Here is a 27211-nt window from a genome sequence, read left to right on the forward strand (position 1 = left end):
CATTAAACAGTCTACATTTCCCATGGTTCTCATGTAAATTTAATGCAGGAAATAAGAAGAGATGTACATTAAATGTACAAGTTTACAGAAAACGAGACCTCATACTTGGTAAAACAGATAAATGTGTCTGGGACGTCTGAGTTACTTTACACTAATTTGTGTCTTCAGCTCTGCAGGAATTCTTACATTCATTAAAGTGGCAATCCTGCCACCTAATGGTGGCCCAGACTGAGCCCTCACTGAAGTATTGCAATGGACTGGCATTTATGTAGTGCTTTCCAGTCTTACTGGTTACTCCAAATGCTTTATAGTACAACCGCATGACTGGCTGTGACACATGTCACAAATGACTGGCTGTGTTTCACAGCAAGAAATTTAAATAAGTTGTTTATTCTATGTGCTTTAAGAACTTTATCTCAATTGCACACCTATGCCCACAGACATAACCATTAAGACCCGTTTTTGTTTGTTTGCTTGTTTGTTTGTTTGTTTTCATTCACTGCTGACATGCTTACAGCTGGCATTCATTATACTTTATCACATAAAGTATGATAAAGGGAATACAGTGCCTAATTAAAAAGCGTAACCGGGAGAGTACAGTGCAAAAGTTGCAAACGTTGTTTATATTTTAAGATTATTTAGAGATCTTAGATTGTGAAATTCACTTTCCCACTAATGTTTTTGCTTTATTTGCTAAAAAATAAATTGTAGCATAAATGAACCACATGAATGAGATGTGACATCTTAGACAATTACTTAACCAATTTTTGGATCATAATCATTAATTTAAACGTAAAGCATGATTGTATGATTAAAGTATGACACATGAACATACATGTAAAACTCCCATTATGTCTACTTAGACTGATATTTAAATGAGGATGTTTGCATGAGTCTAACTTAAGAAGTTTTAGCGGTTAACGGTTTTTAACATCTGTAGAAGAAATTAGCTTCTAGAAATTTTGACCTGGAAATTGGATAAAAAACCAGACCTGGGTACCGGTTTAGCTCAGCGTGTCGAGTGGGTACCCACATGCCATATAGCTGAGTCCGACCCACAGTCCTTTGCTGCATGTCTTCTCTCTCTGCGCCTGCTTTCCTGTCATTTCTTTACTAAATTTATCTAATAAAGCTGAAAAAGGCCACATAAAAAGAAAAACCAGACCTATGGTCAGTAATTAGTAAGTAATGATTGTTGTAAAACAAAAAAGTTCCTGCAGTTTCTTTGAAACATTAACTTTTCAGAGAAGGAAACCCAGTGACCTATAATTTAAAAAAAAAAAAAAGGGGGGGGGGCAGGGATAGCTCAGTAGGTAGAGTGGTGGCCCCATGATCAGAAGGTCGGGGGTTCGACTCCACTGAACGGCTACCCTGAGGTACCCCTGAGCAAGGTACCGTCCCTACACACTGCTCCCCGGGCGCTGCACTGGTGGCTGCCCACTGCTTCACTGGGTGAATGGGTTAAATGCAGAGGAACTATTTCCCTATGGGGACTAACAAGCTCACTTTACTTTTACTTTACAGAGGTTTACCTCAAAGACTGAATAACTGTGATGGCCACAGCTGGATCCTCTGACACAATGATGTACTCCAGCAGCTGCTCACCACTGAGTGTATACTGTGGGTTTTGCTGCACAGCCTTGCTGAGCTGTTTAATATACCGCTTGGTGAGTCCCTCCATTGTCTAGTCTGGGTGACCCATTCCTTCTGCACAGGAGCATTTTGTATTCGGTTGCCTCAGTCTGCCACAACTGCATAGCCTCAGAACCAAAATCAAACCACTTGTTTATTGTTTTCTAATATGAGTTTATTTCCTTCTTCAAAGTATTTGATTGTGTCAAAACTGTCTGATTGTTCACTGTTTCTTGAGAAAACTTAAATGAAGACACATTTAATATCTGATGTTCTGCACACAAACATGCACAGTCACTCAAAACATAATAATATGCAAGGACTAAAATCTGGACATTTTCAATTTTTTTTAGTTTTTTAAAATACATTTTTGTTGATTATTTCAAAGGATCATATAGTATATTTACTGCCCTCAAAATGCATGCAAATAATAGGTCTGATTTCAGCACACAATTTACACGGATCGCTCCGCATTTTCTTAACTTATAAATACCAGCAGCACCACACAGCATGCAGGGAAACAAATCATTTACTCATGTGGCACAGCACCATAACTGAACCTGGCCTTCAGCCTCCTCAGCTTCTTTTTTCCACATCCCTTTAATCCAAGTTTCCTCTTTTGAGAATTTCATGAATTTATATTTACTGTGTGATATCACAGATATAATGTGGTATCATATCTATCTAATAGACTCCAGTTTGTTCATGTAAATGGAGAGTCCTCTTCACACACTGGGGTTAATTATGGAGTTCCACAGGGTTCAGTGCTAGGACCAATTCTGTTTACACTATACATGCTTCCCTTAGGCAGCATCATTAGAAGACATAGCATAAATTTTCACTGCTATGCAGATGACACCCAGCTCTATCTGTCTGTGAAGCCAGATAACACACACCAATTAGTTAAACTGCAGGAATGTCTTAAAGACATAAAGATCTGGATGTCCGCTAACTTTCTGCTTCTTAATTCAGATAAAACTGAGGTTATTGTACTCGGCCCTGAAAAGCTTAGAAATATGGTATCTAACCAGATTCTTACTCTGGATGGCATTACCTTGGCCTCCAGTAACGCTGTGAGAAACCTTGGAGTCATTTTTGACCAGGACATGCATGTCCTTCAACGCACATATTAAACAAATATGTAAGACTGCTTTCTTCCATTTGCGCAACATCTCTAAAATTAGAAATATCCTGTCTCAGAGTGACGCTGAAAAACTAGTTCATGCATTTATTACTTCCAGACTGGACTACTTAAATTCATTATTATCAGGATGTCCAAAAAACTCGCTGAAAAGCCTTCAGCTAATCCAAAATGCTGCAGCAAGAGTACTGACAGGGACTAGAAAGAGACAGCATATTTCTCCTGTTTTGGCTTCCCTTCATTGGCTTCCTGTTAAATCCAGAATTGAATTCAAAATCCTGCTCCTCACATACAAGGTCTTAAATAATCAGGCCCCATCTTATCTTAATGACTTTGTAGTACCATATCACCCTATTAGAGCACTTCGCTCTCGCTCTGCAAGCCTACTTGTTGTTCCTAGAGTATTTAAAAGTAGAATGGGAGGGAGAGCCTTCAGTTTTCAGGCCCCTCTTCTGTGGAACCAGCTTCCAGTTTGGATTCGGGAGACAGACACTATCTCTACTTTTAAGATTAGGCTTAAAACTTTCCTTTTTGCTAAAGCATATAGTTAGGGCTGGACCAGGTGACCCTGAATCCTCCCTTAGTTATGCTGCAATAGACATAGGCTGCGGGGGATTCCCATGATGCATTGAGTTTTTCCTTTCCAGTCACCTTTCTCACTCACTATGTGTTAATAGACCTCTCTGCATTGAATCATATCTGTTATTAACCTCTGTCTCTCTTCCACAGCATGTCTTTATCCTGTCTTCCTTCTCTCACCCCAACCAGTCACAGCAGATGGCTCCGCCCCTCCCTGAGCCTGGTTCTGCCGGAGGTTTCTTCCTGTTAAAAGGGAGTTTTTCCTTCCCACTGTCGCCAAAGTGCTTGCTCATAGGGGGTCATATGATTGTTGGGTTTTTCTCTGTATCTATGAAGCGCCTTGAGGCGACTTTTGTTGTGATTTGGCGCTATATAAATAAAATTGAATTGAATCGAATCGAATTGATAATCTCATCAAATCAGATATTTTTTTTGTCAAACACAATTACCAAATCATATACTTAAAAAGGAAAGACTACACACACACACACACACACACACAGACAATCTTGACAACTGTGACTGATGGCTCCATAAATGTGAACTGTAAGGCCACAGTGTCCCCTGGTACTGATACTGAGACCCAAACACAGTAACTTTGATTTTAAATTTATTTTTTAATTATTTTTTCACTACAGTCTGGCAGTCTTTAGAAAAGTTACTGAGCAAAAATGATTATAAAAAAGACATTTTATTATACAATAACTGTTGGTAATGCTTGATTCCATGTTAAGTTTCTGCTATGCATCATTAACGGAGGCATTTAGTAAACTGAGGCACTGACATCGTCCTTTTACTCGTCTCTCACTTTTCCTTCAGCCAAAGATTCCACTCTTCTTTGCTGTCAAAGACAAACAAACAAGTTATCACCAACACAGCATCCTCGTTTTTATTTGCCTGAATTTTTCTGCTCAGACTGGTTCCTTACGTTTTTCAGTAACAGTGTACATGGCTTCCATGCCAGCTTTAATGTGGTCTGTGACGTGACAGTGGAGCAGCCAGGTACCAGGATACTGAGGACGCATCTTTACTGTCTGAAAAGAAAGTAGATAGAAAATCACATGACTCAATAGCAGAACAATTAGAGTTCAATTTCCTAATTCTGTTGGATAAATTGCTTAGAATTTGTGTTTTAAGGTGGTTGTCATGGTTCTGGGTGCTTTTGACCCAGCTTTTTGTGTCTCTTGTGTTTTTATGACTTGTTGTGTGATGGTTTATTATTCTTAGAATAACCTCAGGATTACCACCATGTTTACCGTTGTACATTTAGGCTCCCCTCATGTCTTTGCCCCCATTCTGTGTTTGTGCTTATGTGTGTTGTGTCTTGTTTCTCCTCCTCGTGGTTTATCCATGTTTCCCCGGTCCAACATGTCTCTCGTCTGCCTATTCTTCACTCCTGTGTCATGTTCCCCAGTTTCCTGTTTTATTGTGTAGGTCTTGTGTTTCCATGTTTCACATATCTGGTTTTGCTTCCCCGTTGCCTTGTCTAATTAGGTTCAGCTGTGTCTCCATCCTGTGTGCCATTTCCTTGTTACCTTATGTGTATATTTAGTGCATTTCAGCCGTGTCTCTCTAACTTTCACTCATCTCCGCCCACTCCTCCCTGCTTGCACTCTCTTCATAACCTCTCTTCTCTCTTCCTTTGGATGGTTGACCACATGCAATTAAAGTCATCCACCTTCATGCTAGTGTTAAAGTGAAACACACCAGACCTTAACGTCAAAGAGGAAAGACTCAGCTCTTAAAAGAAGCCATTCCTTTGAAATCTCACCTGAAAGGTGGCTGGAAACAGCTCATACACATCAGCACGGTGAGCACCTCCACCCAGCTGCAGAGAAAAGAGCATTTGTGAACTGCGTTTATATACTGTGTGATTGTGTGAGAGGGTATTTTTGAATCATTTCTATATACCTTATATTCCACACTATGGCCATGCCAGTGTGCTGTGTGTATGTCCACTTCATTGCCCATTCCCATTAGGTACCAGTACACCTTATCGCCCACCTCCATGTTCAGACCATTCAGGTTAGCATACACATATCCATTGATGGCTGCACACAAACATGCACACATTGTAAAGAAAAAATATATATTTTTATGTGTAGATGAAAAAACAAAAACGTTCAAAAATCCTTTTGTACGTGTCTGCTTGTCTCACCGTGCATTTTGTTGCTCTCTATAAAGTCTTCATCATCCTTTAAATTTGGGCGAGGGTTCCTGATCTGCGCTCTGATGTTTTCATCCAGATACCTGTAGTTTAAGCAGCAGTCATAAATATACAGCCCTTCCTGTTTCAGGCGGCGCTGCAGGAAAATTCAGCTAAGCATCATATCCTGCTGTCCTGGTCCTCAGAGTGGATCTCTGCTTCTGTTTTAGAATTCTGTTTGCGTATTTAGTGTTGGATCGATGTTTTTATTTCCTCTTTTGTGACTGAGGCTCTGTTTTTTCTTTAATAATGGATTGCATTTATATGGGCACCCAAAGCGCTTTACAATGCCACTATTCATTCACTCTCACATTCACACACTGGTGCAGGCAAACCACAGTTGTAGCCACAGCTGCCCTGGGGCAGACTGATAGATGTGAGGCTGCCATATCGCGCCATCGGCCCCTCTGGCCAACACCAGTAGGCGGTAAGGTACAGTGTCTTGCTCAAGGACACAACGACCAGGACAGAGAGAGCTGGGGGTTTGAACCGGCAACCTTCCGGTTACAGATGAGCTTCCCAACCACATAAACTACGGTCGCCCCATCACCTTGTGATTTTCTAGGAGTGGGTTTCATTCTTTTTGTTTTTTGGGGTTTGGTTCATGAATTTGCAGTAGTAGTCACTGTCCTCCTGAGGACTGTCCTACAAAGTGAGATTAATGGCTTAGTGAGCTGTGTTGAGTTTAAAGTCAGAGTTTTCTGTTTCATAAAAAAGAAACTAATAATAATTAATAATAATTAACTAATAATTACTTATCATACTGATATACTTCTTATGATTACTTATTAACAAACAAACAGAGGCTCAATCGGTGATAAAATAGTTAACTTGAATTTAAATGTTTATTTTACAGCTCTGTGCAGGGTAAAGTTTTTTTTTTTCTTTAAAGAGCGATGTTTTTTCTGCACAATCAATCTCCATAAATTTGTAATTTATTGTAATGTTATCAGCATTTTATCACCTGATAACATCTCTAGTTATCAGGAGGGGACACTCCTGGGAATCGTTTTGTGTGGACTCCTTTGAGAAGTCACGTGGCTTGTGAAACGCCCCTTTAAATGCGCAGAGTGCATACAGAGCCTGAAGCGGAAATCACTGCTTAACAGGGTAAGCTGATGACCACCATCATAATACTTGTTATCTCTTACTGGAATTTTAGGTTTTGTCGAGCCAGCTAAGGCAAAAAAAAAAAAAAAATGGCTGTATTAACCTTTGTTCTGTTGATTCATGTGTCAGTCTTCACGTGTTTCAGTTATGGTGTTCATGTCCCACTCTGCTTTTGTAGTTACCTTGCTTTGTGTTTTACTTTCAAGTGTCTTCTCCTGATTGATGTCACCTGTCTCTCATAACTCAGCTGCACCCATTCCATCTGATTTACCCTCCGTGAGTTTGCAAGCATGTGAATTTAAGGAGGATTATGTAATTTTGAATTGGAATTAAGAAATTGGGTTGGATCCTTTTACTTCAAATTTGTGTCATTTTAGCATGTATTGCCTGCTGAATAGAGGAAGCAGAGGTTTCAAAGGGAATCTATCTGCTACTTACCAACTCTCATTCTCGTCAAAAACCAGGAAAAGCAGTGCAAACTCTTCCACTTCCTTCTTCAGTCCTAAAGTCCTGGAAGACGCAAATATTTTATCATACTTTATTATGTGGTACTGCATAAACAGAATGTGTGCTGTGCTGTACATCAAGCAGAACATGTAGATACTCACCTGCCCCAACTACGGCGGCAGACGACTAATGGACCAATCAGTCCGCTGTAAAGGTCCTGGAGGGGCAGGGGGACAACATGTAAGTCTGTGAGTACTTGTTGTTGCCTGTGCTGTGTTGGATCTTGCCTACATCATCGTACCTTTGCAACATCAACAGTAGAGTAGTACGCTGACACAGAGCACTCCTCTTGCTCTGTTGTTGGTCCAGTGTTCTTGTTGACATACCAGTAGTAGGTGTGAATTTCACCTGAGAAACACATTGTAGTTTTCAATGTTTTGGACACCATTTATACATTAAGAACATGGCATGATCCATTAGAGAGGGAATACTGTATGCCCTTTCTATGTTCTCAAAAAAACACATTTATTCTGCTGAAGTCATAAAAAAGTTCCACAGTGACTGAAATTGTTTATTGATTGTGTCCCTTTGTTCCATCCGCTTCTATTATTTCTAGGCATTTCTGTACCTGGTTGGGTTTGGTGGACGCTGGGGTTTTCTGTTTTGACTCCGTGTGCATGAATGGAATAAGGTCTGGTTGCCATGTTCTTGAAAACCACCTTAACTTTGTCTCCAACATTAGCGTGAATCATTGGACCTAAAGAGAAGGCAAATGTTTTAAGTACCAACTGGAGCTTAAGACGTTACACGATTAATCATGTGTTATTTACAATATGTAGCACAATCAGTGGCTTTTACTGCACCAACAATATATTCTCGTCAGAGCTTCAAAAACTTTATGGAAAAATATGAATTTGTACAGTATGTGTCAGTGGTCTCTTCAATATACTCACCCATAATGCCGAGATGCTCCATGTCAGCGGTTCTTTCGACCTGTTTGGTAAACTTGTCACTGGTGAACTGTCGGTAGACGACCTTCTTGTAACGAGAGCCTATGAATCCACCCTGCTTGTCCAGAAAGACGGGGGCAGGACTGCAGCGAGAGAGTCACCAACACATTTTGATTTACTAAAACAGCTGCAGTTCCACTATAACAAGTTTTCACTGTTATATAAGAGGCAACCAAAGAAAACTCGATTTGCCAGCATTACTATTTAATTCTTTCTCAGCGCTCCTACCACAATCTACGACAGTTTCATATCCTAAAAATAGTATAGTGCTCTGCTATATACAGAATAAACTTTATAATATAATACTGACATCTGTTTGGTTGGTCACAGTTATTTTTGTGTTCCTATTGTAATGTCCAAAAGCAGTTTATTACCATAAAAGGCATTAAGATACTCAGAGTCTGCATGTTTAGAGTAATGAGCATTCTCATGTAACAATGGGACACTTTTTTCCCTAAACTTTACTAAATTTGTTATTGTTTTCTGTGATGTTTCATAAGCTTCATAAAATAAACACATAATGTATACTGTATAAAGGTAGACGCACAAGAGTTACATATATGTGCTGCTGGTATACTGTATTTGTTTCCACGGCAGCTCTCAGGCTCGTGCCCTACAGCTGATACCTCTCCATGCCGCGGAACATCTCCTCCTCCCAGGTGCGGTTTGGAGCGTAGTCCCAGTCTATTTCCATGGCAGCGATGTAGTAGGTTTTTGAATGTAACATCATCTCACTCTGACGATGAAGTATGCTGCACTTCTCTACCGTGTAGTTGGCCCTCATCCCATTACGGTAATGGTTCACTGTAGCAGACACCACCTCAAACTGACCTAAAACACATACACACACGCAGATACGGTAACACACAATGTGACTGTTGGATTTACAAATGTGCTCTTTTGACTAAATTCTCTGGTTTTGTTGTTTTGTCCAAATGTTGTTGTTTCTTAACACTTTTTTTTACCTTCCTAGCTCAGTCTGCAATGCACCAAATCATGACATTTGTCCTTTTTTTGGAATTAGCTCTCAAGTCTTCTCACTCAACACTTCTTGAAGATTTAATGGCCAAGGTCATAGTAAGGATAATTGTATTTCATGTTTACTGAAATCATTCCCATTTACTGAACTATCCAACAAAACAAATGATGAACAGTCTGTGATGCCTTAAAAATATGTAACATTTCAACAGTACCTTTTAGCTTTTGTGCCCTGAGTCAGTCTACTAAGAACTGCAACCTACTGTCACAAATCAATGTGTGCATGTTTGTGTGCAGCCATCAATGGATATGTGTATGCTAATCTGTCACAAATCAAAGAAATGCACCAGCATAGCTCCCTGACTTAAGCACATTTCCTCAGGGTAATGTCTTTGAGTAAGAAGGCTGTAAATGTAAATTCAGCAATGATTCAGGCTTATGTATCAGAGTGACTCATGCTGATGGATGTTAAGATTCCTAATCATGCTTCGGTAGGAAACCTACTTATATTCATGGCATGATGCACACATAGTAATATGATATGTTGTAAACTGCATTTGCTTGGGAAAAGACAGAACCTCAGTAGAACTGGGGGTTAAATTGCATGAAGGTCATTCGACTGATTTTTAGTTTTAGTCTTGTTTTCCACTGAATTATCAGTTCTGTCGCTGCTGTAGTTAGCTAATAAATTAATGTAAGACTGATAGCAACAGCCAACTAGACCAACCCAGTGATGTCACATTCTTTACTCGGACAAAACGGCGCTACACATGCTCTAGAAACTGTAACTTCAAGCACTTATTTATTAAACCCAGCTTCACAGACATGGCACTCATGGGATAAATTGACCTTAATACATTTAGTGTTTCATGTCCACTTCAATGGTTCTTAACACCGCTGTCATGGCAACTTCAATTCAATTCAGTTTTATTTATATTTTATTTATTTATTTCAAAAAGTATCCAGTGGACCTTTGATTAGACCAGTTCTGGCCCACAGGGTGCATCTTTGACATCACCCATCTAGGTAAATCCATGTGTCTGCTAGGTCAGACCAGCAGATAGTCGGACATTTTTAATTAAGTTTAATCTGTTTTGTTGTGATGCCATTCTGTTTAAAATAAAAGAGAGAGTAGTGTCAATCATTTTCAAATGATTAATGTAAGTTTCCTATTGGCAGCTGCTGTAGCTGCCAATAAATCAATTCAACCCATCTTCCTCTATATTTCATTTGAACTTGAACTTTGGGCTTTTACTTTTTTGTATGCATGGGCCACACCTAAAGTGTAACTAAACAGAACAACATAAATAAGGGTTCAAAGCTCCATACCCATGCTGTCCGGCTCCATAGTGACAGTGTGTGAGATGTGAGGGAATACGCTGATGGTGTCCCGTCTGTTCTGCTCATAGATGAAACGGTTGCCCTGGAAGTAGAGACTGATGATGTCTGTCTCTGACCCCAGTCCTGACAGGTGCCATGATACTTTATCGCCCTTACACATGGTCAGCCCTGGGAGATTGTTATACACGAACCCATTGATGGCTAAAAAGAAATTCACAGAAATATTACACACAGAGATTAGGTACGTTATGGTGAATTGCTGAGCCAGTAAAGGGACATTAGTTGATAATAATAGCTGTCCCCAATTTAACTATTACATGGTGACTAAAATGAAACTTCACACTGTACCCACCATGCATTTTGTTGCTCTCGATGAAGCCCTCGTCCTCCTTGTTGACAGTGTTGGGAGCAGTAGTGAAAGTCCTAATGTTGTCATCAAGATACCAGCTCAGGTTCTCATCAAATACAGTGGCCATGAGGTGAAACTCTTTATTATAGTTTTTCTGCATGAAAAGAGAGAGAGGTGAAGAGGTGATGTGTCAGATTTTGCTTCATTAATCCAGTAAGGCCACAAAACATTGTTTTTTTTTCTTTTCTGTGATGTTAGAGTGGGACTGAACACTCAGGTTAGGAAGAGATTTTCCAGGCTGGAGACAGGAGCCGTGGATAGTCGATGACTAAAGCCAAAAGCACATTTTATTGATTTTAAGACGATCCGCCTCTTTGGATGCCACTGTCAGGAATATCAGGATGTCAGGAAGATTCATTCTTTTTGTTATAAGAAACTGCAACATTTTTTCAGTCTAACACAAGACACGTGTTTCAGGCCAGCAGAACGAGTCCTGTGTCATCAATATTTTCTGTGTAATTTACTGATAATTCTATTTGAGTTTAAAAAACATTTATATGTCCACTGCACAGCCTGGTGTGAATCATTTTATTCCAAATATATCTACCTTTATAATACCAAATTCAGGAGGATGTAACTTGCTCTGTAACCTGAACCACACAATATGTTGACTTGCTGTCTTTCCTCTCACCTGTACTCCCTTCTTCAGCGATTTAGGTCGACAAATGAGAAGTGGCCCCACCAGTCCAGAGCTGGTGTCTTTAACAGGGTCCACAGCAGAGTAGTACAGATAGGTCAGACAGTCAGCCTCCCCTTCTACGGGTCCAGCACCTACAGGCACCATCCACTCATAGATGTGCACCATCCCAGGTCTGACCAGAGCAGCAGGGGGAGGAGTCACCACCCCTACTCACGCATTTCCACAGAGAAATGGCGAATTCTCATTAGCAATAATAACAGCATCAACAAAATGCTAAATGGTACTCCAACTGCAGACTTCCACTTACTTGGCAGCCTCTTCAGCTCCTGCAGTTTCTTATCTGTATAAGACTCTGAAGAGAGGAAAAGAAGAGGAGTTCAGATGGATGAAACAGATATTAACACTGATAGCATTACTTATGAATGTACATGCATTAACCTTCCAACTCATTGTGATACAGTGTGCCATCCTGTTCCACGCTGTACTGTACTCCATGAGGTTGTATTGTGTAAGGCCGACTGGCTTTGTTCTTGAACACCACCCTGATAGTGTCTTTCTCTTCAGCCTTCAACACAGGACCTGGAAACATTAACGTGCAACGTGCATAAGATGCTGTAAGGGTGCAATATAGTTTTTAATAATAACAGCTCATAAAATTAGAGGGATTATCAACATGGTTTAAGACACTAAACCAAATGAGTTTGTTCAAATATGAGTTAAGGCAGTTTTTGGAAATGTTCCACAACTCTGCTGTGCTTTTGAATTGCAATAACTCTATTTCTGGCAAGCAATTCATTCAAAAAACCTGTAATTAACTGAGGCAGTTGTGGTTTTGTTAGCGTTTGTGCGCTTGTGTCATTCTGTCTGCAAACGCAATAGCTCGAAAGGTATTGTAACGATGGTTAAATGTTATTTTACAGTGACAGGTTGACACTGTTGTTATTTCTTTAAGATACATGTTTGGTTGTGCTGCAGGAAAAAAGGGAGTTAATGTGTGCAGGAAGGGGAGGGGGGGTCCATGTTGTTGTGTGACTGTGCGGGGCAGAAGTGAGGTGTTGTACGAGAGCACTCTCCCCGAAGTTGCCTGTGTTACCGAATAAACGGACAAACTGAGATCAAAACGTCTGGTTCTTGAGAACATATGGGAACGCTACAGTATGAATGAACTCTGAAATTTGATGTAATCTTTGCTTAGAGCGAACTGTCAAACTGATTAAATAAAGCGAGGCCGTAACTTACTGATCAATGACAGCACCGAGCCACGGTAATTACTAATTAAGAAACAACTGGATTGTTTTGTGTTTTTATTTTTAACATTGGCACTTGGCTGCTCTAATTATTGTCTCACTTTATTAAAATCAAAAAATGATTTCATTACTTGTTCCAGAGAAGCTCTGTTGTGTGTGTGTGTGTGTGCGTGCGTGCGTGCGTGCGTGCGTGTGGGTGTGTGTGTGTGTGTGTGTCTGTGTGTGTGTGTGTGTGTGTGTGTGGGTGTGTCTGTGTGTGTGTGTGTGTCTGTGTGTATGGGTGGGTTTCGTTTCTGGGTTTTGGGTTTGTTTTTTTTTGTTGTTGTTGTTTTCAGATTTTAGCAACATCAAACTTTCCAAAACCACGCAAGCTTGAATTACCCAGAATTCCAAGGTGCTGGTCCTCTGGGCTGCGGAGCATCTTTGTCATGAAGGTGTTGTCAGTGTACTCCACATAGCGAACCTTCTTATAGCGGCTTCCAATGCGGTTTCGACCTCGGGTTACAAACGTTTCTGCCGCACTGCTCACACAAAAGCAAAGTTCAAATTAAGAAAGATCTCTGCAGACCAGCAGTCCTCTACATTCCTGTCAGTTTGTACAGTAACTAACCCATCTGTAGGCACTGTAGGAGTATAGTCCCAAACTTCTTCTTCAGCGGCAATGAAGTACTGTCGCTGCTCTCCATAAGGCCGGGGCTTGTGGACATTGGGGAAGCACTTCTTTATCTCAAACAAAGCCTGCATTCCAGCTGGACAAAAGCACAAAAAAACAATGTTGAATACATTATTAATCGGTGTGCAGAAATGTATCCTTCCCTGAATTGTAATTCATAATCTCACCCATCAGATGGTCATTGACACTACATGCCAGCAGCCAGTGTCCTGGGTTGTCAGCTACCATTTCCGCTGTGGTGCTCAAAGCAGGAAAAAGACTGATTGTGTCTGTATGATGGTTCATAGTGGTCAGGATCTGACCATGGAAATGGACTGAATGCATGTCCACCTGTAGATAAATAATATTTCAATAATGTTACACAAGGAGGTGAATGTACTAGAAATCCTTTTTGCAATTCTGAAACTAGCAATAATAATAATGAAAGCAATCTGTACCACAGAAAGTAACACATGCTCACATTTTTATTAAACTTGAACCTTATCTGATTAAAGACCATCAGTAGAAAACTTCTGCAACAGTCTCAGCAAGGCAAACTTAAATCCTTAAAAAAGCTGAACCTTTGAAAGCACAAGCTGTGAGACTGACTGTATTTGCAGGTGTCTCATGGTTTAGTTAGCAACAATTAGGATAATGCCCACAGCCCCTTCTGTCTTTGAAAGACTGTCTCCTGAGAGTTGAAAGTAGGTGGAAGAGAGCCTGGAGAGGTGGAGAGAAGAGGAATGTCAGCAGAAACATGTGTGTTAATGAGAGTGAGGCTGGTGGAAAGGTGAACATGCAAGGAGTAGAGGGAGGGAAGATGGACAAGTTTAATTAAATACCTGGAGCCAACCATCCAAAACAACAGACAGCACACAAGAAAGGTGAAGAAGCGAGTGTAGACAGGGTGGAGTGTGCTTGGAGATGAGTGCCAGGGTGATTTGTGACAGAAGGATAGCAGCAAGAGTGAAAGGGAAGGTTTCCAAGATAGTAGTGAAACCTGCTGTGATGGATGGTTTGGAGACTGTGGCACTAATGAAAAGACAGGAGGCCAAGCTGGAGGCGTTGAGATTTTTGTGGGGAGTGGCCAGAATGGACCGTATTAGAAATGAGTTCATCAGAAGGACAGCTCAGGTTAAGCTGTTTGGAGGCAAAGTTCAAGAGACGAGATGGAGATATTATGGACATGTGCAGAGGAAGGAAAGGCAGGAGAGAAAGAGGAAGACAACAGAGAAGATTCATGTATAAAGTGAAAGAGGAGGGTCAGTGTGAGCAGGGAACGGGGTGAGATAGAGGCAAATGATCCACTTTGGAACCCCCTAAAAGAACCAACCTGTTCTTCTAAATGTTTGTAAACATTATAAATTGAACTAAATGTTTAGATTAAATGCTCAGTTGAATATTTTGAAAATATTCTCTGTAACAGTAATATTAAGAATAGAGATGTGATAATATAACATAGATTACCTCATTGCCTAATGCAAACAAATGCCACTGGATCTTGTTGCCTTGGCACATGCTCAGTCCACGAAGATTACCATACAGCAAACCATTAATACCTGTAATACATAGCGAGGGTAAAATGGTGCAGGGATGCAAATGCAAGCTTGTAAGCGTGCATGCTGGTGATATGCTAATTGTTAGCATGATATGTTAATTGGGATAAATAAAGTCTTTCTGATTCTGATGCTTCCTCTCACCATGCATCTTGTTGCTCTCAATGAAGTCTTCGTCCTCCTTCAGGTTTCTGGCAGGATTTGTGATGTATGTCCTGATGTTTTCATCCAGGTACCAGCTGAAGTTCTCATCTGACACCATGAACAGCAGAGCATACTGGTAGTCTGCTGAACTATCGCCATGTAAGTCCAGAGTTCCTGCAGAGGAGAGGACATTTAGAAAGACAGGCAGTGCTTTACAATACAAAAGAAAAGGGGGATGAAAAATAGATATAAATATAAAAATAAACACGTTTTTAAAAACTGTCTATTGTGTTCTATTATGAATCTATAATGTAAACATAGTTACATAATGTTAACAAGAGTAAAAGGTAGAATGTTTGGCTCTGAAAGACACTGGACTATAAATAAAATATATTAAAGTTGTACTTAAGTAAATTTAGTGGAGTAAATGTACCTCTCTTACAGACGATGAGGGGCCCTATCAGCCCTGAGTTGATGTCTTTTGGCGGGCTGACGTGGGAATGGTAGAATCTGGTCATGCAGTTGCTGTCATGTGATGTTGGGCTGTGGGATTCTGCGAGGGTCCACTCATAGGTCACTGTTTGACCAGGAGGTACCGAATCATCTCGCTTCAGCTCTGGACCCGTGCCATCTGGGTAGAGTGCTCCTGAGGAGTGAACCCACAAACACAGTCACAGTCACACGCATGTGTTAACCTTTCCACTCCACTCTAGTAGTACGTCCGTTTGTGCATTTCTCACCCTCGTTGCCTTTAGTATAGTTCAGACCATGTGGGTGGGCGCTGTAAGGTCTGGACGCTGTGTTCTTCAGGTGGACAATCAGTGTATCGCCCTCCTCAGCCATCAACAGAGGTCCGAGGTAACCCAGCCATTCTGCTTTTGTCAACTCTGTCCTGTAGGTGGCGTCGCTGTACTGCTTATAAACAGCCTTCTTGTAGGTTGAGCCGATACGCTGCGGACCGCTCTTTAAAAAGACGGAGGCTTCTCTGTTGAGGGGTTCAGGCAGAGATGCATGAGAGTGGTTTTGTGTATGTGTCCTTATGTAAGTTAAAACACGTAAAGCTTCTAGAGAGACTGAGTGTCTCTAACACTCTTTTTTCCGCAAATGACATCATGGGTCAGATTTACTAAAAGGTTAAGGTCCCAATGGCAAAAATGCGCAGGATCTTTCTTCCTGAAATAGCACCGCAAATGAGATAAGAGAGGGGAAGCTGGAAAAGAATCTATATGTTTGATATATGCTTATGCTTTGATATATATGAATAAAATAAAATATATGAGACTGGAGCGCGATTTATCCAAGAGAAAGGCTGCACTTTGGCGAACACTTCCCAAATACACCGAAATCTGTAATAAGATATATGATGTGTAGAAGAACATAAAACACAATTGAGTGCGAATGATGATACTGTTAGTAAGTGCTCAACTGCGTGACTGTGCGCATCGAGTAACGAGACCGTTCTCACTCCCACAGCATAACGTACCAACGCGTCGGGATGACAACGTGTTGAGTAACACCGTTACGCGCGCTGTGTGAGGCTGTGCGTAGAGATGCATATGAAAAGCCTGCTATGTAGGCTATTGCAAGATGTAGACATTAATCTTTGGGGTCCTATGGACTAGAAAAGCGCTATACAAATGCAGGCCATTTACCATTTAATCCAACACACTCATACATTCCCCGACAGACATTTCAATATGTGATATAACAGCGGTGACATAGAGAAGTAAAGAAAGACAGAAAAAAAATACAGAGTGACTGTCGAGGAAAGACATGCAGAGACGTTTTATTGGGTAAAAATGTCAGACTTCAAACTTATCAGCTCACTATAAAAAGTAACTTGGCTAACAGTAAAACAACGTATACACAACTCTTTTGTATACGTGTGAAGTTCAGATCAGCTCGATTCTCATCATTTCGTAACAAGCCCAGTAGGTTTTCATAGAGGAGCACAACTGAGATTCTGGGAATAAGAAAGGGTTACGGGACAGATTAAAAATTTTCACACTGCTCTAACAGCTCCAAGCCTTCCTCTCGCTCCAAATGAATAACACTTAATGAATCAATTTTGCATGATTCGTTTAAATATTAAATAAAGAAAAACTCCTACAAATACACGTGCAAAAGGCCAGCTGCAAAAGCACCGGGCAAAGTTTACGCTCCACCTCTATAATAAATAATAAGTAGTTTTTTATCACCAAAAACTGATTTTATGCTGATAAGTCTGGTCCTGTGACTACAAGATGAAGCACGTGTACCAACACTGTGATGGTACACGTAAAGAACCAATAACCCATGACAGTGATTCAGCATGAGCAACACCAGGATACCAAATTATCCAAGAAGTACATTTATAAATATATAGTTGCCATTTTTTCATCACAGTGTCTTCATATTAACTTATATATTGTCATATGCAGTGCAATGCGTTCAGTAGGCTATAACTGTGTTCTTATATTAGTATCTGCTGACCATATGTGATCATTCCCGTTTGTCAATTGCTGTTGAAGCAAATATTAACATGTCGTGTTGGGGGGGGGGGGGGGGGGGGGGTTAATTGTACCCATTTTGATTCTTTATTTCATATTGATTTATGACTCTGTGATAAAATGGAAAATGTATCGTGCGCACTTACTCATCGTCCTGGATTGAGCGGTTTTGGATGATGTTCATCCCAGTTGGAGCATAGTTCCACGACACCTCTTCTATCTTTAGAAAGTACTCTCGTCTCATCCCGGAAACACATGTTACCACACAAAACAACAGCAAAACAGCCCTTAAATCCAGCCTCAGCATTTTTGTCCAAAATAAAAGCTGACAGTGGTGATAATGATAATGATGACTCTTGGTTTTATTTGAATTATTATTAATACTCTCGCAGAACTTGAAGATAAAGACCCACGGCGCAGAGAATTAAAAGTCTTGGATGTTTGTCAACCAGTGTGTCTCAGCGACGTTTAAAGCTCTGTGTCTTTATACTGCGTCAGATGACTCGCAGGCTGAGGTCAGCCAAGCAGGACCGAGGGGTCACTGACCATCAGACTGCCAGGTGTTCGATCAGCAGGCGAGACTTGCATAAGAACACAAACAGTTTTGTTCTCGTAAATCCAAACACCAAGAGATTAGTCTTAACCTTCATCATTTACTCCCTTGTAGATTTTCACTACAGCTCAAAATAAAGTTTTTAAAAATCAACATCGTTCGTTTAAGAATCCAAAGATTCTTATCTGTGTCAAATCGGAGGTTTTTTTTCTGTTCAGCAAAAAAATCCAGTGACGTTATATTTAGCCAATTACGTAAAAGTGGACTTTTGAGTAAATGTTTGATTTTAAATGCAAGGGGTTAAATGTTGAAAACGACCTTGTGTCACAACCAGATTCATTTCACTGAGCCAATAAAGATGTCTCTGTGTTTGGGTTCATTACTTGTGCGTTTACTTTGCTAAAAGTCAGTTTATGATAATTAATTAATACTATTCCTAATTTATCTTTGTGTAAAGGTTCTCAGAACAAGGAGAAAACGGTCGCTGTGCACACAGTTTAGGGAGGGGACACTGCTAAAAAAATGAGCACCAATTTGCATGGCTCTCAGGGTTAAAGGCAACAATTACTCAATCTGATAAATATCAGTATCAGTCAACTCTGGAAACTCTAGTACTCAGTACTCACTAGTATTGATTACAACACACCACAGGAGCTGCACACAAAAAAATCCACATTTTGACCTCAAAGGACATGATTGCATTTGCGTCTGGGATATTTCCCCTCTACAGAAGCAACAGTTTGATTTTTTTGTTTTGTTTTTAAATAATAAAAAAACTCTGGATGCATACATATAAAACAGAAATTGTTCGTTTTTATTCAAGGCAGCACAAACAAACCATACATTATAAAAATATGCCACTAAAATATATGTGTGTGTGTGTGTGTGTGTATACATATATATATATATATATATATATATATATATATAATGTTTGTTAACACTGGACTAGCATCTGAGAAACATTAAGACAACAATTTACAACAAAGTATACTGAAAATTAAAATAGATGTAAAAACATACACGCACACACACACACACATGCACAAAAAGAAAACCGGCTTGTGTTGCATGTGTGATCCAACACACTGCAAGTCCTGGGACCACAAAAATAAAATTAGACATAAAGGGCACATCACTGTGCTTCATTTTAGCCAAGACGGCACATTCAAAGACTATAATCATGGCAACACGCACTGTTTCTTGCAAAAACACCATTAACCAGGGAAAGGAAATACCCAAAAGAAGGTAATGTTCACATTATCAAACAATATCAGGCAGTTGATTTGATACTGATTGCTCTGTTATTAACGTAGTTCTCTTCAGGCCTTAAAAATGTTAACACAGCTGTGTAGCATACAACATAAAACAACAGTGAAGAAACTGAGCAAGCCTGTGCACCACGTTTGACAGACTTTACTTCAGTAAACCTAATACTCCCATCCTCTCTTACTATCTGTACATGTTGGCTTGCTATGCCTGCTTTTAAAGTAAGTTACAATGTCCTACTTATGGAATAAAAAAAGTCATACAGAGCTACATTGTTGCAGACACATATCCCGGCACCACTGGTGACTTTGACTGAACTTGAAAATAAACTGATTACAAATCTAACCTGGCTGACTGGAGATGTGGTGCTGTAATCAAACACACACACGCACACACGTTGCAGTGAAGTTATGTGTGGAGACTTCCTTTTGTGCTTGTGTCCATTACTGTAATGTACATGTACGATATGGTTGTATCTATATGCATCTGTGGTATGTCTGTGCAGATGAATCTAAGCATTAAGACTGTACTCCTGCTTGTAGCAGCAGGGCCGGCAGACAGCGTTGACTAGGCCATTTCCCAGCTGTAGGAGACAGATGATGAACTCCAGCACTGCCAGGCCCAGTAAGACACACAGCAGAGTGATGTTCCACTCTATGATGTTAACCGGCTGAAGGCACCGTGTCCACGTTTCTGGCTGCAGAAGATACCTGGGACAGAGAGTAAGTGTGATTATCAAAGAGCAAGTCACAAACTGGTGAAGGCATAACTCATAGGTGTCAAACTCTGGCCCGCAGCTTAATTACATTTGGCCCGCGAAGCCATACCAAATTACTATTAGAGCTGGCCTACTGGTATTATACAGCTACTATATATATATTGTTTAGTATTAAGCTTTGCTTGTTCCATATTCAGTTTTCCAGCAAAACTTATTTGAGTCCATAAGAAAAGATTCATTCTTATATCTGGAGAAAGATTTTTTTTTTCAATAAATATTAATGTTAGCCCACGACTTTGTTCCAGTTTTGAATTTTGGCCCACTGTGTATTTGAGTTTGACACCCCTGGCATAACTGATCCAGAAAATTAGAGCAAGTGCTGTTGTGCTACATTCTCTCCAGAAAGGCAGCAAAGACTCAAATGCAGAAATCACCCCGACCTGGTCACGGCAGATGGCTGCCCTTCCCTGAGCCTGGTTCTGCCTGACTTTTTCCTTCCTACTGTTGCAAATTTTTCTTAGGTGCCATATTTTCCGCACTATAAGCAACACTTAAAATCCTTTAATTTAATTCTAGTTTTCACCTAAACACAATATACCATGTTCTGACTGAAATTTAAACGACCAGTGAGCAGCAGGCTATAGTATGGAGTGACATATCAGTGTCCAATGTGGGTTTTTTTATGTGCAAGTAAACCATCAACACTGACACAAATACAAGAAAACTGCCTCTGAATAGCTGTCCATTATGGATGAAAGGGTTAAGCACTTTAAGGAGACTATTGTTGTGATTTGGTGCTACATAAAACTGAAGCGAACTGATAAATGAAGCAGACAAAATGTGATGAGTTGATTCAAAGTGTTAAATTAAAAGCTTTCCTACTCTAATTTTAAAGATGAGGCCTTAAGGGAGGACAGTGCAAGTGAGGGAGGTCACTTGTAGACTGAAGAATCATAATAAACTATCAGAGACAGAGCAAAAGCTTTAAGAGTGGTCAAATCAACAATCTGGTGCTTTTTTAGAATAAATGAATGCACAAATCATTTCAGCCTGAAAGGCCACAGACAATAACTAAAGTGTATGATACAATTATTGACAACATTATTTATACTCCAGAAAAACATCAACTTTGCAACATCTAACCAAGTCTATAGTCAAGACCTTAATATATAGAAATATAGGGTTTACAGACATGTACAAACTGCTGGTTATGGAGCAAAAATGCCAGACTATACCAGTAAATGGCTATACTCTCTGCTCAGCTTCAGCTAAATGCTTCAAAACTAATCGAACAGCACAAATGCACAGTGCAAATTTTCTCAAGGTAACCAAACGGGATATTCTTCAACGGTCAAGTTAACTGATCTCATCCCAGCATGCTTTTCAGTTAATGGAGAAAAACGTGAAGGCAGAGACCCACAACTGAAGGTGACTGATCTTCTGTATTTTAATTACCTGATATAATACACAGTAATAATGCGTAAATAATAATGCATGTGATATAATCTCTTTTCACAGTTTCTGTGTAAAAGCGTGCTTTTAATAATCGTTCTTTTATTACCCAGTGTTGCAGCAATATAAGTTAGAGTTACAACTTTTTCATCTGTACTAGAAAGCTCAGTAAAAAATACAGTTGGTTTTCTGTTTGTTTTGTTTTTATACAGGTATTTATATTAAAAAATTACCTTTGTATTCAAAATACTGATAATCTTTCAGAAGACGTAAGAGAGCTGAAATAATAAACTGAATACGACAGTGAAAAGCACGAAAGACTGCACAAGTCATTTCAAAATCTTACCTGAATACTTACTTTATGACATTTCATAGACAACATTAACTGATAACGAAACGATTGTTACACAACGCCGCACAAAACACGCACCTATGCAGACATCTACATCTTCATACACAAAGCACTAGGATGTATCCTTACCTGCCCTTTTGGTCTGCAAAGGGGTACGACCATCCATACGAGGTGAAGCATTGGGGGCCCTGCAGGAGTGCATACCCTGATACGATGAAACAGTAGGCAGACCCCACCAGACCGACCACAGCTGCCAACACTGACCCACACATCTACAGAGGAACAGCAGCACACAAAGGGATTTTTAAACACGTGCTTTCGTGTTTTTGTGCAGCTTTATTTCTGCCTGAATGAAAAGCTGCTTCACTTATGCATTTCATAAATGAGATACAGAGGCAGCTGCCACACACACACACACACACACACACACACACACACACACACACACACACACACACACACACACACACACACGTGTATCTGCAGCTGTGCCCGTGGCCTGAAGGGTGTGAGCCAAGCTTACTTTGTTGAGTGTTACCTAACAATGGGGGCCTTGTTGAGTTATCATAGCTGGCTTAGAATTAGCATTCAGTTCATAAGGACACAGTGTTGGGCAGCTTAAAAACTTTACCCTTGTAATCAAGCAAGTAGTGAGAAAAAAAAGGAAAACATTTAGATTTAGAAAATGAAAATGGCAGCCGGCAGTTTGGAAATAACGGCCTGCATGTTGTGAACCCAATTTTCTGTGCAGCACAGCGTCTCCTTTGTAGATTTTTAAGCATTATTTACAGCTTAACACGTCTCTTACCATTAAACTCTCATTCCAGCAGCAACTACATTTCCCCAGCGTGGTGAAGGCAACCGCTGGAACCAGCATCTAAAAGTACAGAAAGTATTTGTTATTTGTTTTATTGACCATTAATAACACCCAATAGCAGCAATCTTTGCATTTGGTTACTAGGAGCTGCCAGAGTAATTCAGTGCTCTATACCAGCATCTCTACTGCCACCTACTGTTGATCACCGCTTACAAGTCAAATCCTGTGTTTCATTCATACAGCATATACCACAACGTTTTCTCAAAGAGCTTTGCAATCTAGCCAACATGTGGCACACTCTATCCTCAAATGTCATGTTGCCGCACTAAATACTGTACAAATGTCACCTAACAACGAATCACATATATTCAACACAATCAGCGTGAAGCTGTAATGTTCATTCAGCTGTTAGTTTTTTAATGGGACTTAGTCTTAGAGCTATTCTTGGCTTCATGTAGGTGGTGAAAAATGTGACTATTCTCCCTGAGATCCAAATTCAAAGTGATTTTAATGATACATATCATACATTGTTTGACTTTGGTCCAAAACAAAATGGCCAACCTCCACATGAAATAAGCCTGCTTTCTCTTCATTGCCCTAACAGAGAGAAACCGTTTGCTATAGCTGGAGTTAATTAATAGTGCACATTAAACATAACTTTATGACAGACCCTTCTGCGTCCCAATGGTACCAGTAATTTGAGATGGGCAAACATGAGCACAGGCCATTTAAAGTGCAGTGTGAATTGCGGCAGCTGCCACATAGTGTACTTGTGTGTACAACTCAAGAACTAAAGGCAATCCAACATTTGTTTGTTTCAGGAATTGACTTTTTATCTTCTTCATCCCTTATTTTCTGTCCTCCTCTTCCCTGTGTCGGTATCTTTTGCTCTCCTACTACATCGTAAAAGAGGAAAGGCGGTTCCCTTGGTTTAACACATTAACGTATGAACAGAAACAAAGAGAGGGATCAGAGTGTTGTTCCACATCCTGGACATCCCTCTTAAAGCCCCATCCTATAACAGAGGCAGCAGGGGAGGCTGACGACAAGCAGCGGCGGGAGGTGCACAGTGAGAAAGGAAGAGAAGGAAAAAGGAAGCCAGAAGAGCAAGGGAGAGGAAGGGAGTAACCCAAAAATAGATTATGCCCTGATTGGTTCAGTTTGCTCTTTGACTCTCAGCATTTGGTCATTTCCACAGAGAAAGATAAAGCCCAGAGAGGGAAAGACTGACACAAACTCAGACTAAAAATCATTCCTTTCTCAGACAAAGAGGCCCAAGATGGATTTTAGTCAGACTGCCCTTTATAAGTATTTTATCAGGCTTGTTTAAAAGTAATTACACTGAGAACCTTTTAGCAGTTAAAGACGTGACATATTACAGAGAAAGAGCAGGAAAGTGAGAATATACCGTGTAAGTCAGTATGGTTTTCAGGCTTCTTTCCTTTATCCTATGCAGGCCTTCATACCAACAGCTATCAATGCCGCCGTACAGACTCATCACACTCAGAATTTTTCTTTAAAAAAAATGTTCAAAACCTGCCATAAGTGGTGCCTGTTTTTGAAAGCTTGAACATTTCAATTAAGACCAAACTGAAAAACCAGAAACATAGGCAAGGGCGATAGTGGAATGCACAACATCCAGTCTTTATCGTGTTGTTCTTCACAAAGTCTTGATGCTACAACTTGTACAAACCCTGAGCACTTTCACAGACACTCTGAGCATATTTTTTTTACTCAAAATGTGCACGTGTTCTGCTGATTAACACACTCGGTCTTGTCTGGGGGGGATTACAGTCTCTCCTCTGTTCCTCCACAAAACCAAATTAAAAGAACAGCTCCGTTCTGCTCAGTCCGAGCATAAACCCATCAGATCAGCGGCATGCAGAGCAGATGGATTAACTGTGGATGCACACAAAACTCCATTGTTCTCACTGAGCAACTGCAAACACTCTGTCTGAAAGGTGCTGATGGGAAAACGACCAGAATTTAACAAACTTTTGACGTAAAATCAAAACTCAACCAAAATCCTCTCAACTACAACTGAACTAATTTAGTAGAAGTTAAAAGCAAGTTGAAAGCATAAATGAGTTCTGACTAGTATCAACTTATCAACAAAAGCGAGGCTTTCTTACACACAGTGGCACTGCCATTGACTACATGTGCCAGCACCTGCTGCACTTACTGCTGAATGAGGGAGGCAGGAAGGTGACATAAGCATCCAGCAATTGTAATCACGCTTTTAAAGGATTTCATCTGCTAACTGGGTAGTGTTTCAGAGTCACATGGTCACGGGGTGAGAGAATGCTTCTTACACACGGCAGTGAAAATGACTCATGATAAACAATGGCTGGCTACAAATGAAAAGGAAATCTCACTACACTGAGAATCACTGAATTTCACCCTTTCACCTCATCTAAAGGAGATAGATACACCACTGGCATCTGTCCCAAATCACATTGCTGCCACATATTTAAAATTTTCCAGAGTATGAAAAAAAATGCTTATTATATAGCATCCAAGCTGAACTTTTAGTAAAAGGACATTGAACTTTATACCATGTGATGTCACGTTTTCAGTAACAGCTCATCAAATGGAACACAAATAAACCTTCAGACGCACAAGCTTCTAGTTTCTTCTTCTTCTCCACTACAGCTGCCAACCGTTCAAACAGCAAAAAATGAAAAAACAAACGCTATTACGATCAATTATTTTGGAGCATTTGGACAGGGTGTTGTCTAAAGCCTCAAACCTCAAAATGTCGTACATACAAAAAATATAGACAAATAACCAGCTAATTTTTCTATTATTGATTGGCAATTCTCCATGTAATACAAAGTATAAAATAAATGAATCTTTGAGCACAGTCACCATCATGACCGGAAGTTAAAAACAGATTTAAACCTCCAGATATCTGATGATCCAATCAGACTTAAACCCTAAACTATAATGTTACAAATTAAAAATGACAGAAGATGATCAAAGAGGGTTTTTTTTTTTGTACTCACCAACAGCCCCCCACCTCCTAGGCCACCAAAGTACCAGATGTAGCTGGCCAGGCGGTCCTGCTTAATGTAGGTGATTTCTCCCATGGGAAACAGCAGTAGCAGGTTTGCCACAATACAGCAAAGGGCCAGAGGCAACAGAGCCAGGCCCAGAGACCTGGCAAAACCCACCGAACAACACATCGCTCACCCCCCAGAAAATCCACGCTCACAACCACAGGGTGGAGAGGAGAGAGCTCGAATGGGCTGAGGAAGGCAGAGACCGAGTGAAAGAGGGGAGGGAAGGGTCCGAGCAGCTGGGGAGGCAGGAAACGAAAATAAGTGACAAGACCCTGGTGTTTGTGTGTGTGTGTGCTTGTGTGTAACTGCTAGGCTAGTGTGTTAGATTTTCCTTCCTTTGCTGAGAAGGTTCTGCCATGACACACGTATGAGGAAGTACACACTCACAGGAAGCTGGAGGGTGACCCAATAGAACTCTGGCACAAATATAACGAAGAAACCCACAAATGTGTGTGTGCGTGTGTGTGTGTTTCCCACAGCCTCTTAGATAGCAGGGTCTTTTAGAGCACTCTTATACTTACACAGCAAGGAGCCACTTTCCCTCACAGTGACTTAATCATAAGAGCAGATCCATAATCTGGGATAGTCTATAATATTTAGTTTTAGTGGGAAGTGGGAAGTTTTAATGGGAATCCAGATCGCTTTCTAAAAACCTTCAGGACTGCAAAGCACCAGCCTTAGCTGAGAATGGACTTTTTGAGTTTCCTACCACATCTATTTTGGTATTAGTTGGTATGTAAGGTGCTGCTCGAATTATTTTATTTATTGGTTAAAACTGCACGGTGGTGTAGATTTTTAGTATATCAGGGGAGTGGAAATTCCAGTCTTCCCATAATGAGAAAAAAATCCAGTTGAAAGTCTAAAAGAGGTGAAAACATATTCAAATCTGTGAACAAGTAAACTCGTTTTGTCATTGGACAACAACAGCAGTGTTTGTGTGATCGGTGGATGCAAAATGTGTATTAAAGGTTTCCACGCTATAGAGTAGGCAGTCATGGCTTTAAAGCGTTTGATACAATTTACCTGTTTGTTTCAGGTAATGATGCCGTAGGTCAGCAGGTGTATATAGGTCAATAAAGCATAATGTGACCTCTGTATGGATACATGTGTGTGTTTCAGATGCCCTCAACACTGTGAGCTGTTTTATAATCCAGCTGGAATTCAGCACATCCAGATCAACTGCAGGGTAAGCTGGTACTGACCGCTAACAACCTGGACTAAGGAGCTGCGTCGATTCAGGCAGATTTTGTAAGACCAGAGTGTATGTTTGAGAGCAAATGCGTGGTACCAGGGTGGCTCCAGGGGCTCTAAGGAGATCAACACTGAAACAAAGTCCAACATCGTTATTCTACAAAGAGAAATCTGTGCGGTGGGTATGTGTGAACTGGCAGCTAAGTGGTTCTCAAG

The 27211-nt window shown here is 40.4% G+C and overlaps 2 protein-coding genes across 2 annotated transcripts; both read right to left on the reverse strand.

Moving 5' to 3' along the window:
- Window positions 1-3949: 3949 nt before the first annotated feature.
- cp (ceruloplasmin) lies at window positions 3950-18051 on the reverse strand. Its single transcript, XM_086268437.1, has 24 exons — window positions 17728-18051; window positions 15833-16077; window positions 15526-15738; window positions 15093-15266; window positions 14860-14951; window positions 13581-13743; window positions 13351-13489; window positions 13122-13261; window positions 11932-12072; window positions 11801-11845; window positions 11485-11699; window positions 10797-10947; window positions 10433-10645; window positions 8752-8956; window positions 8069-8208; window positions 7744-7872; window positions 7417-7523; window positions 7277-7332; window positions 7107-7178; window positions 5511-5602; window positions 5264-5403; window positions 5124-5180; window positions 4281-4386; window positions 3950-4193 (listed from the first exon to the last, which is right to left on the reverse strand). The coding sequence occupies exons 1-24, from the start codon at window positions 17886-17888 to the stop codon at window positions 4168-4170; spliced, it is 3222 nt and encodes a 1073-aa protein (XP_086124563.1). The 5' UTR covers window positions 17889-18051; the 3' UTR covers window positions 3950-4167.
- An 876-nt stretch (window positions 18052-18927) lies between these two features.
- Window positions 18928-26119, reverse strand: tm4sf1 (transmembrane 4 L six family member 1). Its single transcript, XM_086269655.1, has 4 exons — window positions 25748-26119; window positions 22734-22802; window positions 22055-22197; window positions 18928-20113 (listed from the first exon to the last, which is right to left on the reverse strand). The coding sequence occupies exons 1-4, from the start codon at window positions 25925-25927 to the stop codon at window positions 19915-19917; spliced, it is 591 nt and encodes a 196-aa protein (XP_086125781.1). The 5' UTR covers window positions 25928-26119; the 3' UTR covers window positions 18928-19914.
- Between the last annotated feature and the right edge of the window lie 1092 nt (window positions 26120-27211).

This window comes from Aulonocara sp. 'chitande type north' Nkhata Bay, linkage group LG17 (genome assembly GCF_057382095.1).
Source record: "Aulonocara sp. 'chitande type north' Nkhata Bay isolate Kocher_YH1m ecotype deep benthic linkage group LG17, A_spYH_male_GT1.1, whole genome shotgun sequence".
Classification (NCBI taxonomy): Eukaryota; Metazoa; Chordata; class Actinopteri; order Cichliformes; family Cichlidae; genus Aulonocara; species Aulonocara sp. 'chitande type north' Nkhata Bay.